This window comes from Papaver somniferum, chromosome 4 (assembly GCF_003573695.1).
Source record: "Papaver somniferum cultivar HN1 chromosome 4, ASM357369v1, whole genome shotgun sequence".
Classification (NCBI taxonomy): Eukaryota; Viridiplantae; Streptophyta; class Magnoliopsida; order Ranunculales; family Papaveraceae; genus Papaver; species Papaver somniferum.
In genome coordinates, this window is record NC_039361.1 from 160,679,915 (window position 1) to 160,697,715 (window position 17,801).

The 17,801-nt window shown below is 36.4% G+C and overlaps 2 protein-coding genes across 4 annotated transcripts; one reads left to right on the forward strand and one right to left on the reverse strand.

Moving 5' to 3' along the window:
• The first annotated feature begins 1,370 nt into the window (after positions 1–1,370).
• Positions 1,371–4,170, forward strand: LOC113271758 (succinate dehydrogenase subunit 6, mitochondrial-like). The gene is made up of 3 exons (XM_026521666.1): positions 1,371–1,612; positions 2,132–2,234; positions 3,676–4,170. Exons 1-3 carry the CDS (start codon positions 1,499–1,501, stop codon positions 3,828–3,830), a joined length of 372 nt encoding a protein of 123 aa, XP_026377451.1. The 5' UTR covers positions 1,371–1,498; the 3' UTR covers positions 3,831–4,170.
• Positions 4,171–4,257: 87 nt separating this feature from the next.
• On the reverse strand, positions 4,258–6,798 carry LOC113271757 (probable 6-phosphogluconolactonase 1). 3 transcript variants are annotated; one of them, XM_026521663.1, is made up of 4 exons: positions 6,593–6,798; positions 5,875–6,082; positions 5,592–5,727; positions 4,258–4,881 (listed from the first exon to the last, which is right to left on the reverse strand). In XM_026521663.1, the coding sequence occupies exons 2-4, from the start codon at positions 6,045–6,047 to the stop codon at positions 4,369–4,371; spliced, it is 822 nt and encodes a 273-aa protein (XP_026377448.1). In that variant the 5' UTR covers positions 6,048–6,082; positions 6,593–6,798; the 3' UTR covers positions 4,258–4,368. The 3 variants fall into 3 exon arrangements, with proteins under 3 accessions (XP_026377448.1, XP_026377449.1, XP_026377450.1); XM_026521664.1 differs by lacking the exon at positions 6,593–6,798 and adding an exon at positions 6,472–6,530; XM_026521665.1 differs by lacking the exon at positions 6,593–6,798 and adding an exon at positions 6,358–6,467.
• Between the last annotated feature and the right edge of the window lie 11,003 nt (positions 6,799–17,801).

Here is a 17,801-nt window from a genome sequence, read left to right on the forward strand (position 1 = left end):
GTGATTTGTTTCTCCCAGGAACTAGAGTTTGGAATGAACAATTGGTTAGTGCTATCTTTGATGAAGAAACTTCTAATGCTATTCTTAATATAGTTCCTAGCACATGTGAGGATTATTTAGTTTGGAAACCTGATAGACAAGGTAAGTTTTCAGTGAAGAGTGCTTATAATACACTCTGCTTCAATCATGTTAATAATTCCATTATTAATGATCACATACCTAAAATGGTCTGGAAAAAACTTTGGCAGACTAAAGTTCCTCATAGAGTGCAACTTTTTATCTGGAAATGTTTGAAAGGCATTGTGCATGTTAGGGGTAAGCTTGCTATTTATAAAACTGAAATAAAATCCCATTGTAGCTTCTGCAATCATAGTACTGAAACTACTAGCCATTTGGAGTGCACTTATGCTACTTCTTTGTGGAATGCTTTGAATGTTAACATTGTGGATGTCTGTTATAACTTTGCCTCTATTCAGGATTGGATTATATCCTGGTTTTATACAAATGATAGTAGCAGTATTAGCCATATGACGGATTCCTATGTTATTAAATTTATGTGTATACTTTGGTACATATGGAAAGACAGATGTAACATGATTTTTCAGGGAGTATTTCCTAACCTGCACAGCACTATTACTAGAATCAATAATCTGATATCTCAATGTAATTTTGTGAATGCTCCTAATAGCAATGCTAGTAACAGGAAAAATCTCCCTAAGGTTTGGTTTCCTCCAGAAACAGGTTTTATTAAAGTAAATATTGATGCTTCTTACATTTATGAAACCAGAAGAGGTAGCATTGGACTGATAGTTCGTAACTGTGCAGGCAAAAATTACCAGTACAAGGTTTCAACTTGGAGGAAGAACTGGAAGCTGAAGTTGGTGCAGAACATTTTGAATGTAAAGCTCTAATCAAGGCAGTTGAATGGATAGAAGAGAATGGTTTCAATAAAGTCGTCATTGAGATAGATTGTGAGAACCTGGTGAACTCAATTCATAGTAATGACCCGCAAATGCATTGGTTTAATCACCATTTTCTCTTATCAGTCACGAAAAAGTCTTTAGACAATGAATTTTGGTTTTGCAAATTAGTTAATAGATTAAATAATGGTGTAGCTCATGAATTAGCAAAAAGGCTAGACTTGATGCAAATAGTTTCTTTTATGATTCAAACTATCTCTTGATATTGTTAAATGAATTGAGGATGATTATGTACTTCTTAAAAGAATCTAATCAATAAAATTCTTTCTTAGTATCAAGAAAAAAATAATGTCATTCACCAACAGTTTGAAGACCTCAGCCAAAATGTCTAGTTATGGGCCAACGAAGTAAAAGCCCGACTCTGAGATGTTCCTGCCCTTTTCCTCAGAAATCCTCCCAGTGCTAATCCCAGGCAGACAGCGAGCACATAAAAATAAAAGCACCAAGAACAGAAAAAGGAGAGAAGATAAAAGAGTTATTGAATTCATTAGCTATTCTGTTATCTGAATCTTATTCTAATGGGATTCCTTGAACATCATAAGAAGTTTATAGATGCTGCTGAGAAAGGAATCAAATGGTCTAGTTCTGATGTTCAATCTTTCATCTCCATTGATCCTATCCATGGACCTGTGGTATGCTACTCTTCTCTCGTTTCCAATCATATCAGTTTCTTCTCTTTTTATCTAGATTCTCAAAAATTTCTCATAACTTCGGTATTTTTCATTTCATTGATTTTTAGGTTTTGTAAGTGTAAAAGGAATTAGATGTCTGTGTTTGTTAGGTTTTTTATCTGATCTTGACATGTTTGTGCTTCATATCTGTGGTCTAGATATCCATTTCACTCTTTGGATTTTCTTATGAAATGGTGACTGGTTGTGAGAATTAGATATTGAAGCAACATTAGGCTAATTGATTCTATGTAGGACATGTTACACTGAAATTCCATATAATGTGATATGAGATATTGATATGAGCCTCTGGTACTTAGAAAATCATGTGGAAAATTAGAATTTTACATGGGTTGGCTCAATATTGTTGTTAATCTTATAGTGACTGAATGGTTTGAAATAGATTTGCCAATGCCCTAATATGATCCTTCCTTTTTGTTATTCTGCAACTAGTTTGCTAATTTCTCCACGACTCTTCTTCAGGTGGAAAATGCCAGGAAAGCAGCAAAAGTAGCTGCAATAGGAAGCGCTGTTGGAGCACTTCATTTGGGCGGAACTGCCTGGAGATATTCAAAGAGTCCTCACGGTACTCTTCTAGCTAAATATTGTACTCTTATTGCTTATCTTGTGCTACGACACTTAAGTCTCCTAGTAAATTTTGGAAAATTAAAACGAACTATGAGAAAATAAAACTACTGGAACCTTATTCTTTTGCTGTCATCTTGTAGCGATTCTTTTTACTTTCGATTTACATTGGCTAATGACTATTAATGGTATTCAATCCTGTTGACGCTCTCCATGCATTTGTGTGAGTGATATCTAGCATGCTTTCAGTATATTTTGTGACCTCAGATGTGTTCATTCTAGAGAAATAGATGCCCAAGGTTTGGCCTGCTCGGCACTGATGTCTCTTGTATAGAAATGTCGCGTGTGAGTGATATCTGGCTGCACGGAAATGTCCTGTGTAACCCTTAAGACTATGCAAAATAGTGATTATTACTCTGAAGACAAGCGTCCAACTTTACTTTTAAGCAGTCAGGTGGTGGTTTAGCGACTTCCTTAGTTTCCTTTTCCTACCCATGATGTATGAAAATCCGATGCTGGTCCATCGGGGATCTGGGATTAGGATTAACATTGTTAAAAACTAGCTGTACTAGTATATTCAACTCAAAAGCAATCAGGTGGTGGTTTAGTGACTTCCTTAGTTTCCTGTTTCTACCCATAATGTATGAAGTTCCGATGCTGGATTATGGGGGATCTGGGATTAGGATTACAATTGTTAAAAACTAGCTCTACTAGTTTATTCATCAAAGGGTTGTTATTGCTATCATCTCGTAGTGATTCTTTTCACTTTCGGTTGACATTGGCTATAATGATTATAAGTGCTATTCAATCGTGTTGTCACTTTCCATACATTTGTGTGAGTGATATCTAGCATCCTTTCAGAATATTTTGTGACCTCAGATGTGTTCATTCTGGAGAAATAGATGCCCAGGGTTTGGCCTGCTCGGCAAAGCTGTCTCTTGTATGGATTTATCTGGCTGCATGGAAATGTCCTGCGTGAACTAGTTTATTCCTTTTAAAGGGTTGTTATTGCTGTCACTAGATTTTGTTTTACCCCTTGGTTGGTGAAGTTTTGGAATATGATCGCCGTATTAAAAGTACAAGCTGTTTCTGTTAAGTACCATGTTTACCCTGGTCCATGCTCTCCTGCAAACGTCGTATTTGAACAATTGAAATTGCGCTGAAAATTAGATTTCTACAGTAGCTACGCATGCTTGTTTTGAAACTTTGAATGACCAGTATGTTCAGTTGAGTCCCTTGGAGGACTCTAAATGTAGCGGATATTCTTGACACTGAAAGAGATTCTGTTGAGTTTGTTACCACTGTTGAGATGAGTATTGCATTCAAAACCATTCAACTTGTGTGCATTGCCAGAATAGTAAAAAGAAAAAATTTGAGTGTAGCTAGTAAGAGATTGGATTTACCTGTACTATATGATGTTTGTTTTCACCTTTTATTAACAGGTGCTGTCTTAGCTTTGGGTCTTGGAGCTGTGGTTGGTTACACAGTTGGAAAAGAAGCTGCATCCCATTATTATCAACTCTATCGGGCTGATACTATGGCTTCTCAGGTCAAGTTTTTGGAGTGGGTGGCTACCAAATCTGAGGTTCGATCATGAGCCCACCTGCGTGTTGAGAATTCAAGGCCAACACCCCTTATCGCGACCATTTACTTCCTCATATTGGTAGGTGAAATAAAAAGCAGGTGCCCAGCCTGAAAAGAAGCTTACAGTACAACTTGTAAACTTGAGTTTGTGATTTCTCTTTGAAATATGCCTTTGCTTCTCTGGGTTTTGAGAATTTTTTGTCTTCCTTTTTTCTTGAATTTTATCAAGTAATAGAGAGATGTCTTTTATAGAGCAGGTTTTCTTTGCAAGTACTCGAAAGTGTAATTGTTCATGCCAAGGTACAACTACAGCCAATTTTGAAGTATTTCAGACCAGCAGTTCTGTTTTGGTACTTCCCTATGAGGCTGTTTTATTAATAACTTTTAACAAAAAGGAAATTCATACGACATCAGAACACTAAAGAGCAAAGGAGATTGGATTGCAAAATAAAAACTACTTATGAATGAAAAAAATGGAACCAAAGAGTTCCATATGGTTTGAGTTCTGGAACCTACATGCATAACTGAGTCTGACTCTCTGAGCATGAAATTCACTTTCCGGTTTTTGCTTCCTGCTCTGTGCACTTGAAAGCCTGGAGTTTCGAAGCTGCTAATTTATCCAAAAACCACACCAAGTTCCCGTTTCCTGGGTTAACCATCCGAGCAGGTAGCATTGAGCCATCTGGTCCGACATCATCAATTACTAAGTGCAGCATTTCGGCTTTGCTGATGCCTGTCACGACAACAGCGACGTTGGATGCCGAGTTGATGACTGGCAAAGTAAAAGTTAACCTTTCGGGTGGAGGCTCGGGAGAGTCGGTGATGAAGGTGACCCATTCATCTTCCTCTTCCAGTACCATGTGGTTTGGGAATAGTGATGCGACGTGTCCATCAGGTCCCATCCCAAGAAGAATCAGGTCGAACTTCGGGCAATCATTGATCTCTGAAACACCAACTGTCCGGGTCTTCACCAGTTGACGTAGGACGAATTCATACTCGCTAGCAGCTTCCTCTGCAGACAATGAGTCATTGATGGAGTATACATGGCTTGGGATCAGGGGCACCTATTCCAAGCAGAAGCAATATCAGAACTAATGCAGCCTAGATTTGTGAAAACAAATAATAAATTGCACCGAGTTTCCTCAAATCTTTTAATGTTAAAATTCATTAGCTGTTCTTTAGGCCCGAAGGAAATTCTTGGACGAACAAGATAACTGCCGCAGACCAGTTTTTACGTTGCCTAATCAAGAAGAAAAATGACCAGTTTTTCAAACTGAACCTTCAAATATTTGGTGCCTAAGATGTTGGTAGGTCACACATTCCAAGGATACGACTCTTTGGAGGAAATGGGGGAACAACAGCTGAATGACACGATATTGTTTTACATTTTAAAATAAGAAAGGTTATAAATTGGATTACAAAAATAGAAACTCTAGAAACGTTAAGAAACTCTACAGATTACAAAAATCAGAGAGTTAAGTTATTTCAGATGCATTCTATTCTACAAAGAAATTGCCAAAAGTAGGGTATAGGGGATGAAACTGGCAAGAAACCTCACTCGTGGTGTCTCCGAAAGTAGACTACAAAGACCTGCAACCAAGTTTATGACTAACAACTGAGATGGGGTCTATGGAAGTGCATTCATTTTCACGATTTATCGTCAGCCAGAATGGGGGATTCAGATTAGCACAATTCACTAATTCCTGAACTCATGAAATTCGGACGATAAGGCGAATATTTGGGGAATTATAACAGAAGATCCAGAATTTATTACCTTGGACAAGAGACAATCCTTTGCCAACTTGTAATTACTGTCTGCGTGATTTTTTGGCACGACACGCTCGTCTGCCCAAAAGATATACCATTTGGTCCAATCCACGGTCTTGTTATAAGGCGCTCCACAGAGTTTTCTGTCACAGATGAAAGAAACAACATTAACTACCGTATCAACGTTAACGGTTACAACCAACATTAACAGCCAAAAAAACGAATCTAGCTTACAGGAAACAAAAAAGTAAAATTCTAGTATGTAAGATAGGCTAAATAGGAATGTATACCCCATCAAGCTAATGAGAGAACCACCAGACAAGGCAATGGCAAAGAATCCCCTCTCCTTGACTGAAACCTCGGACAATTCAGCAATATAATCCGCTAATTCAGTCGCAACCTCATCCCAACTTTCATAAATCCTCAATTCCCCTCTCTCGGTATGACAACCCGAACGAGACATTCTTCTTATTTGGCCTAGCTACCGGAAAGTAAACCCTGCAGAACATATATAGTTGAAAACTCAAAGAAAAAGCGAAACCCATTCCCAAATTACGCAGAAGTGATAAAAGTAGAAACATGAATGATTTCTTTTAGAAGATAATTTGTAAGCAGAGAGATCTAAATTAAGAAAAACCGCATGCAATGCCTTAAAAACACTGGACTGAGAATCCACTTGTAACAAGTGATACAAGAAATGCATTCTAATAAAAATCCAGCAGATGATAACATCATTTCAGCTCTAGCATGCACATATACAAAGATAAACATACCCCAGACCCAGATCATCATAAAACTAGAATAAACATGATCTAATCTCTTAGAATATCCTGCAACAACTACTGAATCATGAACAAATAAATAAAAAGAGAGGAAAAAAAACTTACAAACAACAGAAGTGATAATTAAACAAAGGCAGAAGAAAATCATCAAAGTATGTATGATCTCAAACTTGACAAATTATTGAACCAAAAAAAAACAAACATATAATGTTGTTGTGAATGTTACCTTCCACGTGCATCCACCCCACGATTGTGACAAAACAGAAGAGAGTTACTGTATTTAACAACAATTCTTTCACTCTTCAAACTGATAAATAAATTAAATAAATAAGAATTAAATCTGGAATTCCATTTTTACTAGCTAGAAATAGACTGGATTCTCTGCTGATAATTCTCACTTGATTAAATCTACAATAGTTTTTAAAGACAGATAAAAAGGAAAACAGTAGCACTACTAGAGGGTTACAAATGAACTACGATAGTACAAGCAAGGGCCCTTGGGTTGAGGTGAGTCCGAAAGGAAAGAGTGGTAAGATGAGCATGCAACACCTGTTCGAACTAAAATCTGACAAATGTACGTAATATTCATTTTTTTTCAGTCCCTACTTGCGATAATAATTATATCGACTAGTACTATTAATCTTTCTTTTATTGTTCTCTTTATTGATTCACCCTTATCCATATTTGCACTACTTTAAATATACTATATAATTGGAGTTGGAGTTAATACAACATTATCCACCTGAAAATTTTTGTTTTTTTTTTCTTTTGCTTCTTATAAATCTTAATTTCCTTTATTTTCTTTAGTTCTCTTTTGTTGTTGGAGTGACAAAACCACTTAGCAATGGCTGTTGGGATTGGAACGATTCACCTCTTCACAGAAAGAGGTTTGGTGGGAAGGTCACTAGTTCGACTCACCTCTTCGTAGAAAGGGATTAAATTAGTTCGAATTTCTAGTAGGAGTCAACGTCAGTCCCATGCAATTCTATTGTTGGTGCAACCGCTGTAACAGCTAAAACAACTTATGGTTATAGCCAGGTTTGCAGCACGCATGAGTAAAAACATCCGAAAATGCGTCATTCGTCCAAATACTTTTAAAACACGGTTCTAATGGATGAGTAAAAATTAGTATGGGTGAAATGGACACAAAAAAATAGTAAGGATGAAACTGGATTCATCCTGATTTAAAAGTGGTAATTGAATTTCTATCCTTACTTTTGATGGACTTTACAAATATCCTTATCACACAATAAATATATCTCTGATGGCAACATTGAAATTTTATCTAAAAAATTTATTTTCATGTTTTCCATTTTTAACCTTTATGTGTTATATACTCTTCTTCTTCTTCACTTCGGTTGAAAAACGAGCAACACAGTTTATCATGGCTGCCGCCACCACTACCATCTCCGACGCCACCACAACCAACACCACCAGTACCATCACCATAACTACCACCACCATCTCCTTAATCACGATCTGCATCTCCATCTTTCCAGATCGAAAATCACCATCTCCATCGTTTTTCCTGCTTTTTTTGCCGTTGTTACAATCGAAATATCGATTGAGAGAAAGATTTTCGATTGAAATTTATTTTAGGTTTCATTTTAAGTTTCAGAGATTTCTGTGTTCGGATTCAATTGCAGGTGGATTTTGAGTTAGAGATTTGAACTCAGTGATTTGAGATCCAGATTTGTTGATTCTAAAACTGGTAAGGTTCGACTTTATTTTTAGGTTTACATGGAGAAGCTGAGACTCTCCATCTGAGACTCTGGGGATGTTGGTATTGAAGAGATGAAGGAGCTGCAAACTGCAGATGTAAGGGTGTGTTAGTGGTTTGATGGGTTTGAAAGTGCAGGTGAATTAGCATGTTTCCGGTGATTTCAGTCCATAGTGGTTGAAGTAATGAAGCTCTGTTGGTAGTAATGAAGCTATTTTAGATGAATGTTAGGTTTACAAGGTTGGAATTTACAGCCATGGATGAGTGTTGCTGGTTCTTGTCTTGCAATTGGAGTTCAGGCTGAGATGAAATTGCAGAAATGGGTAACTGCAGTGGGTTTGTGTGTATGTATTGCAGTTGTGTTGATATGCAATGGAGTCTGGATTTACAAAGCAAGCGTCGATAACTGCAAGCTAAACTGAATGCAGGTGATAATACATACAAAGTTTGAATAGGTGGTGATTTTGTTGTGCAGTGGTGGTTTGGTATTGCAAGTGGAGCTGTGATTTATTTATATAATAGATGAGCAATGAACTTGTGAAGCTGCAGATGATGCAGTTCAGGTGCAGCTGAGATGAATCATTGGTGGACCTAAACCGAGCTGATATGAGAGCTGTAATGGAGAATCAAGAGAAATGGAAGCAGTATTGCAGTTGTGCTTGAAGTTGTTTGAGGTGGTTATGTTGGTTGAAGGAGGCAGTAATATAGCAGCTGCAATATGGTGGTGCAGAACAAGGGTGTTGTCCAGAACAAGGGTGTTGTGTTGGTGGAGGTTGGGTGTTATTTGTGGTGGTTGGGAGATGGTGATGGTGGTGAGACTTCAACCTAATAGCTAATGTGAAATTTTGTTTGTTTGATTTTATTCCCATTTGTGTTCAATTCGCAATATGTTATGGGTACCAATTATAATCTCTTTTTCTGCTTTGATTATTGGTCTCTATTTTAGTTGCAGTGCATTGTTCATCCGCAAGGCGACGTATGTGCAAATGTTATTCGACTGATAAGCAAATATATTATTAAAACAGACTAACAAGCTGTTGGGAAGTTATACATTGTAGATTCAGAATTTTTATAATTATTTCATTGATTGTATGAAGGGTGTATTACATACAGAAATTGTGTTTTTTTTTGTTGTAACCATTGTTACTACATTTGTACTGTTGGAGTATATTATAAGCGATATTAGAATCCTCAACATAGTTCTTGCTCACTAACGTTCTATTGTTAGTGACTAGGATAAACGTTACTGACTGGTTTCATTGTCTATGTACATGCCAACAAATTTGGAGGGATTTCTTTTGGGCATGCACTATTCACCCTTGAAGTTTTACAGTGAATTCTACTTTTGTATTATGCTTGTATGGTATCGGAAAACAGTGCTGGCGAATTGTGCGAAATATCTTACCAATAACAGTTCATGTTAGTATTTTAATTTTTTATGGGATCAACTATGGTTGTTGATCCCATTTGTGGATCAACAATAGGTGTTGATCCCATATATTATGGGATCAACTACTATTGTTGACCTTATTTTCTTGGATTAGTATCATTATGCTTGTAGTTTAAATGTTTTTATTTTATAGATATAAATTCTCTGAATGTTGAATTTGTGGTGCAATGGTAGCATGACTGACTCCATGTCAGATGATGCGTGTTCGATTCACGTCAAGTTCACTCGCTCATATGTCAATTTTTTCTGTAAACTTTGGTTGTCGACTCCATTTACATGGATCAACTTCCATTGTTGATCCAATTTAGAGAATCAACAACTGTTCTTGATCCCTAAATTGGATCAACTTCTACTGTTGATCCTTTTTTTTGTTTGGATCAACATCTACTGTTGATCCCTAAATTGGATTAACATCTACTGTTGATCCTTTTTTTTTTGGATCAACTACTGTTGTTGATCCCTAAATTGGACCAACATATGTTTTTGATCCTTTTTTTTTGGATCAACTATTGTGGTTGATCCCTAAATTGGATCAACATATGTTGTTGATCCTTTTCTTTTTGGAGAAACTACTGTTGTTGATACAAAATACCTAAACCAGTGGTGGTGGGTGGCGGCGGCGGAGGTGGTGGTGGCGGCGGCGACGGAGGTGGTGGTGGAGGCGGAGGGTGGTAGCGGCGGCGGACTGGCGGTGATTGCATCAGTGGTGGTGGAGGTGGTGGTGATGGAGGTGGTGGTGGTGGTGGTGGTTGTGGTGGCGCCAGTGGTGGTGGTGGTGGTAGCGCCAGTGGTGGTGGCGGACTGGTGCTGGTGATGCAATGGTGGTGGAGTGGTAGTGGAATATTAGTAGTGGTGGTGGTTGGTAAGTGGTGGTTGGTAGGTGGTGGTCGTTGAACGGTCGTGGTGGAATGGTAGTTGAATGTTGGTGGTGGTGGACGTGAGGTGGTCCTAGTGGTGGTGGTGGTACGGGTGAAGTAGTAGAGGAAGAAATTTGTTCCATTTTGAAATACAAGAAAATATTATATTGTTGATGGTATTTAGGTAATCTAATTTTAAATGGATAAGGTTATTAAAAAGTAGGGATATATTTATTGTTATATAAGGATATATTTGTAGGATGTTAAAACTAGGGACATATAATTAATATACCCAACTTAAAAAATAGCGAGGATGAAACTGGATGCATCATGTGTAAATTAAAAATAAGAAAAAGTATTTGAGAATGGGTAGGATGAAACTGTTTACATCCTGGCTATTTTTACATTTTTGTCCATTTAAACAGTATCAAAATCTAGATGTCTTTTTCACCCAGAAAATGTTGATTTTGGTTTTTTTAACCAATTTTGTGTAAAAACATTGTACGGGATCGAATGAATGTGAATCTATCAATTTGCACAAACATTTAACTATGTAATCGAGATTGTGAAAGGACAATAGTCCTACATCGCTAGATTTCGAATAATTAACTTAAATATATACGAAAGGGCTTCTCTACTCTTTTCTAATTGGTTTTGAGTTGGATGCCCACCTTTTAACATGGTATCAGAGCCAGATCTGTATATGTATGTGGGATATGCCGGGACCGAATGTCACCTGCACACTCATGACCACACGTATGTGGTATGATTGAGTAAGAACCTGTACATGGGGTGTACCGTGACTTAATGTCACCTGCACCCGTAACCACACACGTAGGTGCAGGTGAGGCCAAATGACTAGCCTTACACGTGAGGGGGCGTGTGAAAGGACAATAGTCCCACATCACTATATTCCGCATAATCAACTTAAATATAATCTGAAAGGGCCTCTCCACTCTTTGCCAATTGGTTTTGAGTTGGATGCCCACCTTTTAACAGAGATGAATATAAGTTTACAGTAAATGTAAATACAAGATAAGTAAATGGCACAAGAGTTTTAACGTGGCTCAGCCTTAGCCTACATCCAAGGGGTTAATGGGGTTGAGATCTTACTATGAATATTTGAGTATTACAAGATTTGATGAACCAATGAAGTAAAGGTGTAGTAGGGAAAAAACTGATTTTGCTGAAGGTGGTAAAATGGGGTAGGTTGATGAGAAACAACCTGAATCCTATAAACTAATATACTGCATATGAGTACTTTAGATTCGAGAGATTAATTTGTACAATCCTTGCCTGAACCAATAAATGTTTGTTCCAGTCTTGCTTCGGTCACAAAGGAATGGGAAGGGTTGGCCTCAAGGAGGAAAGCATAGGAAGTGTTGAGATCATAATGGTAGATTCTGTGAGATGTGATGGTGTATGATCGTGTATCAGAAAGTAGAACTTTCTAGAAGGTTGTAAGGTGTTCTTGATACTTGTGTTAATGGACATGATTGCTTGTGTTAATCATGCATGTACACCCGGATCTCGTAGGAAGTGGAAGTTGTGAAGCAGTGGGAAGATGGAGATCGGTGGAAGTGATGAAACCGTGTCCCTATCACAGAGGGAAGACTGGACGGTTGCATATCCACTAATCCTTCACTTGTCAATTGTCCGCATTTCCTGACACTTTCTCATAATAGGTGCATTGCACACCGTATTTCCATAGACCGCCAGGACAATACCCTGATGAACATCCCCCATTTGTGACGTTGTTGATGTTTCGAGTGTTTTGGTAGAAACTACTACTTAGTTTTAAATGTGACCTGCGTAACTAGGTTGACTAGGGATGGACTGCATGATTAAATTGACTTGCATGACTTTCTCTCACCTAACTGATGAAGTTGACAGGTTGTAAAAGTATATCATGTCGCAGCTTGAATGGACCAGTAATGTGGGACAGGGTTGTCGAATGATTCCAACACCTCTTTAATGAAAGAATGAATGGAAATATATGTTAATGTACGAAAAAATTCATAAAATGTATACCATGGATTTATAATGTTAATAGAAACTTATGTTAATTTTTGGGTATTGTATTCCTACGTCTATAAACTGATTCTGGGTTGATGTGATGAACATCAACCACAACCGGTATACGCTAATGCACACATAAACCGATTATGCGATCATGTTTGAATTTGTACATAAACCAAGAAACGGTAATTGTAGGTTTATCATATAATCCGATTTATTCCGTTTGAAATGTCCACTTTTCTGGTCCTTTTTAAGACAAAATCAGTTTTTATTTACCTCACATATAAACCGATGTGAATAGGTAAATGTTTCCATGAATTGTAAGTTCACAGTCATACTATATGTGCCTACATATACTCCGATTTTAACGGATATTGTTAAAAATAAATTACTCAAACGGCTTTTTTTATTCAAATTATAGTCGTTGGTCCCTTATGTATATAAAGTGGATAGTATATTCTCTATCATATACTAATTTATTATTTCTTTCAAAGATGTCAAACCTATTATCATCCACTACCAATTCAGTCTGAACTACATTCCACTCGGAAGTCTGATAGTAGGCTAGTGTCTGTAGCGGTTTAATACGACTCAATGCGTAAACTAGACGAGGTTTTGGGATTTTTCTATAGGTGAAGTTTTCCTCGTTAACGCAATTTATCTGTGTCTTGCTTTCTTTTTTTACTTCCGCATTATATTTGTGTTTTATATAATTAAAGTAAAAGCAAGTGATTCGATAATCAACCTAGAAAACTTTTAACTAAAACTGTATAAGACCTACAAGATTTGTTCTTAAGAATTCGAATTTTGAAATAAAGACTATAAAACTTATTCTTGTTGGAATTCAGTTCATATACTGTTACGGTACATACGAGGTTGTCTTGGATATTGATTTTTGATATTTTCCAAGATTTTTTGTATTTATTCAGGTTTACGAATCTTTGATCAAAACTACTGATTGTCCAAGAAATATAAATTGTGTATATATATTTTTCAAGGATCATTAAGTTGGTATACTTGCGATTGTATTAGGCTTTGTCTTATAGGTCCAAACGAAAAAATTGGTGGTGTATTTGGTACCCCCGCGTTTTCAGTTGGTCACAGAGCAGGCAAACACTGTAAAGACCTAATAAGTCTGTGTTTGTAGCGATCTGACCTATAAACATATTATCTTTGAAACCTTTGGAAAATAAAAGGACTACTACTTCTTATCTTACACCGTTTTAACTCCTCTCTATCGAGAAAACGGAAATTGGGAATAATTTACGAAGGTCTATATTCTTGGAATAGCATTAACAGTTCGATCCTCAAAGATCGTGAGAATGACCTAAGTAAAAAGTTCACTTGACTGTGATACTTTTCGTCTAGAATTCTATAATTTGGAATAAAAATTTGCATCAACTTAAGCAAGGATTAACTCTCAAAAAAGTAGTTTTGAAGATAGAGAAAGGGTTTATCTCGTTCGAGAAAAATTCCTTGAGGCTGATTTAGCCGATGCTCTTGATAAAATCAAGACATTGGAATATGACTTGAAAAATTTCAGTACTAGCTCGGTCAAATTAACCACAATGCTAGGAGCAAGTAAAAATCATCGTGATACACGAGGATTGGGCTGTAAGGGAATAAATGCTCCAAGTACTAGAAAAAAGGTAAAATTTGTCAAGCCTGGTGATTCTTCTCAACCAAATACTTCCATTGAAATCAAAAGTGAAATACCTACTGGTAGTTAATGTCCTAAAGAGAACCTATCAACCTACAAAGACAGCACACATGCATCCGAGTAAGAACATCCCTTATGTTTGCTATTGTTTGTGGAAATAAAGGTCACTTGGAAAGGGAATGTCATTTTCGCATAGGGAATGATAAACTTCACAATGTTCTTATCTGGGCATCACAAAAAGTGATCAAACCTAGGTCATATGTTAAGTCTAATCCCCTTGATGTTACGGGTTGTAAACTTCCAAACTTTAGGCAAAGGAATCAGTGATGTGATAAACCTAAGTTTTCCTATAAACGTCATATGAAGCCTCTTTACAATTTCCATGGTTATAAAAAAATATAATTTTGTAAAGACGAAGACAAGATCCGGTGCTCCCAATTGGAAAAAGACCAACTTACAAAAAAATGTCAATCCAATTCTCCTCCGAGAAATCATGAAGATAATAACGGGAAGAAAGTTCTGGAAGCTCCTAAATGCACTAAGAAGTGGGTACCAAAAAACGTCAATGGTGCATTGAGTGTCAGAAGGAATGATCTTCCAGAAAATTCTTTGACTATGGAAAATGCAAAATCCATTGGAAGTTAAAAATTTCCTGGAATAAAGAATATAGATCTGAAGGGTTCTAAAAGTGATCCCTTTTATGATAATCCAAAGGTGAAACGCAAGAATATGAAAAGAAGAAACAAACTAAGCCAAAAACTATATATAGCGAAAAATCTATAGATGCGGAAAAGTTTGTTTCAGTTCTTGTAGTGAGAAAGACATTGTTCACCCCCAACACAACTTGATTGTGTATAGTGTACCCTCACCAACAAATGCCCTAATAATAAATATGGTGAGGAAGGCACAAGAATTAGGGCTCACATATTATGTTTGGTAAGATGTTGAATATTTGGTGAAGCTGTAGATGTAGGATTCATGATTGGATTCTTCTAAAAAGGTATGTCTATAAACTTGCGCAAGCTTTATGATTTCATTTTATGCTTGATGTCTTGATCTATTAATACCAAAAACACTCTTTTTTTTGAGCTCTTATGTTTCGCTAAGTAATTTGGTGGAAATCTTTGTATCATCATGATAGATTGTTTAAAAACTTACTTGAAGTCAAATACCTATTGTTCCCGAAGACAATAATTTTTATCTCTACCTTGTTGAGCCAATACTCCAAAGAGATGACTCCATGTTCAAGAGGTTTACAACACTTTGTTTTAATAGTTTTATGACAATAAAATCTCCTTGTGTTTGTCAAAATTGTCTTATGTGCATCTATAAAACAATCAATATAGGTATATACGACTTAAGGTGTACCACATCGCTTGTGAGTCCAAATTATAATGACTTGATGGGTATCAACACTTCTCATGCTATTTGTAGAGTTCTCCATGCCTATTTGACTCCTAAGCAAGAGACAAAAACAGGATCCATGGGAATTTTTGCATAACAAGCTAAGAAGGATATGCGCCAGATAATCTATCTAATCATAATGTTGATATTTAAACTTAAGTTTCTGGGTAGAACTCTCAAGACATGATAATCATATAGATTACGGGTATATCATTCACCATTAGTGAAGGGGTAATGGATCAAAGGTGAAGTACTCATGATATATGAACCAATGTGGCTAATGATCCATATACCTTGTTGTATCATTCATGTTTACCTAACTTGATTTGTGTTTAAGTTCTTAAATTTACAGGTTAGAAGAAACAAAGAAAGCGGGTGACTTTTATTTTTGGTGACTTGTAAAGAAGAAATTTCGAGTCAAGCTTGTCTTGTTAAACATATCGAAATATGACTCAATTTATTGTTTAAGAATTAATTTGTGGATCAGTTGAAAATTGGCCAAGCAATGATTTCATCATTTGGAAATGTTTCAAACACCAAGAGAGAAATTGAGAACTTCTGATATTATTGAAAAACTCGGGGTACACCAACCACACCCAACTTTTTCGTTCGACAATCTGTATGAACTAAACCTTAATTAATATTCCGAGAGTTACAACTTAATGATACTCAATCAAGAAACAATATTAAATAGCTTTATCTTTTTCTCTACATAATCAGCCGTTAAACAGAAACAAAAATGTAAACCTAATTATAACGTGAGAGTACTTGGACGATCTCAAATATTAATATCCAAGTTCAATCAAGTCTTATCCAACAAATAAGGAAGGATTTATCAACTGTGATTGATATACCGCACAACCTGCGATATGTCAATTGTATAAACAAAATATAATGCAGAAAGGAAATAAAACAGACACTAGAAATTTTATTAACGAGGAAACCACAAATGCAGAAAAACCCCGGAACATAGTCCAAATTTGAACACCACACTATATTAAGCCTCCACAGACTCTAGCCTACTACGAATAACTTCGGTATGGAACCAGTCTCACACCTATTCAGGTACAGTCGCGTTCCTTACGCCTCTTGGATCCCAAGAGGACTCTGCGCAATTGATTCCCCTAGATGACATCCTTTATAGCCTATAAGTTGTTTCAACTTAAAGAACAAGACTTATACACCAATCTGTCTCCCACATATAAGTCTATTCTTATTTTTCATTTAGATCAAAGATCAAGGTGAAATAGGAAATCGATTGCAATAACTATAAAGCTTAGCAAACCTTAAAATCCGGTACTTATGACTCTCAAAGAGCTTCCTAGATTATTATTCACCTCAAATAACTAAAATAATAGATAGATGAAGTTATTGTGGAATCACAAAGTCTGAGACGAAGAACTTTTTGATTTCTCTATATCTTACCTATCAGAGATAAACTCGAGATAACTCAGAAACGAGATAAACTCAAAGCGATAGAAGAGTAAGATCAGGATACACGAAATATCATAGATAAAGTAGTTGTACCTGGATTCATGAACCCAAGCGAAGTCTTTAAGTCGTAAACCTAATGATGTTTCACAGAAAAATCTGGAAACCTAAGTTACGAGAGAATCGACTCTAGTTTGCAACTAGGACATACAAAAGTGTCGGGATTAGTTTTCCCATATGCAAGAGATTCTCTTTATATATACTTTAAAGATAATAGGTTGCTTACGATTTAAGCTGGGATAGATTTGTAATCAAACAAACAACATTCACCGTTAAATGAAATTCTGACTTGAGATTCAAGCTAACATATCTTAGAAAATAGGCAATAATATCCACCTTTAGATTGTTTAGATTGACTTTCACACAAATGAAATATACAATCTTAGATAAGGATGAACCATACCTAAACGTGTACAATGAGTAGGCTCAATAACGGTTAACCAAAGTTAGCAATATGAATGTAATAAACTTTTCGTCATTTACGTAAAACACTTTAGATTCAACATGATAATCAACCAAAACTTAATCGACGATCAAATACGTATCTAAAATGTTTTTTGGAGAGTTATTAAAATGCTCAATATCTCATAGAGATATTTTCGAATGCATCTGAATATATTTAACTGGGTAAGTACGCATATTGGGTATGTGTACTATACATCCAGTTCATGAGTTGTAACGCTAAGGTATGCACACTAGGTTTGTATACCCTCATGACAGTTACAGTTCAGGGACTCTTGTAATCACACTGGGTACGCATATTCCCCCAAGTTCACGAGCACATACGTTTTGGTATGCATACTGAGTCTGTGTACCAAGGTATCTTTAGCCGAA

Excerpts from the sequence above, each read along its gene's own strand:
- LOC113271758 (XM_026521666.1), top strand. The coding sequence starts at position 1,499 with ATGGGATTCCTTGAACATCATAAGAAGTTTATAGATGCTGCTGAGAAA. Across the intron at positions 1,613-2,131 it reads ATCCTATCCATGGACCTGTG|GTGGAAAATGCCAGGAAAGC; the intron begins GTATGCTACTCT and ends ACTCTTCTTCAG. Across the intron at positions 2,235-3,675 it reads ATATTCAAAGAGTCCTCACG|GTGCTGTCTTAGCTTTGGGT; the intron begins GTACTCTTCTAG and ends TTTTATTAACAG.
- LOC113271757 (XM_026521663.1), bottom strand. The coding sequence starts at position 6,047 with ATGTCTCGTTCGGGTTGTCATACCGAGAGAGGGGAATTGAGGATTTAT. Across the intron at positions 5,728-5,874 it reads TCTCTCATTAGCTTGATGGG|AAAACTCTGTGGAGCGCCTT; the intron begins GTATACATTCCT and ends CATCTGTGACAG. Across the intron at positions 4,882-5,591 it reads AGGATTGTCTCTTGTCCAAG|GTGCCCCTGATCCCAAGCCA; the intron begins GTAATAAATTCT and ends TGCTTGGAATAG.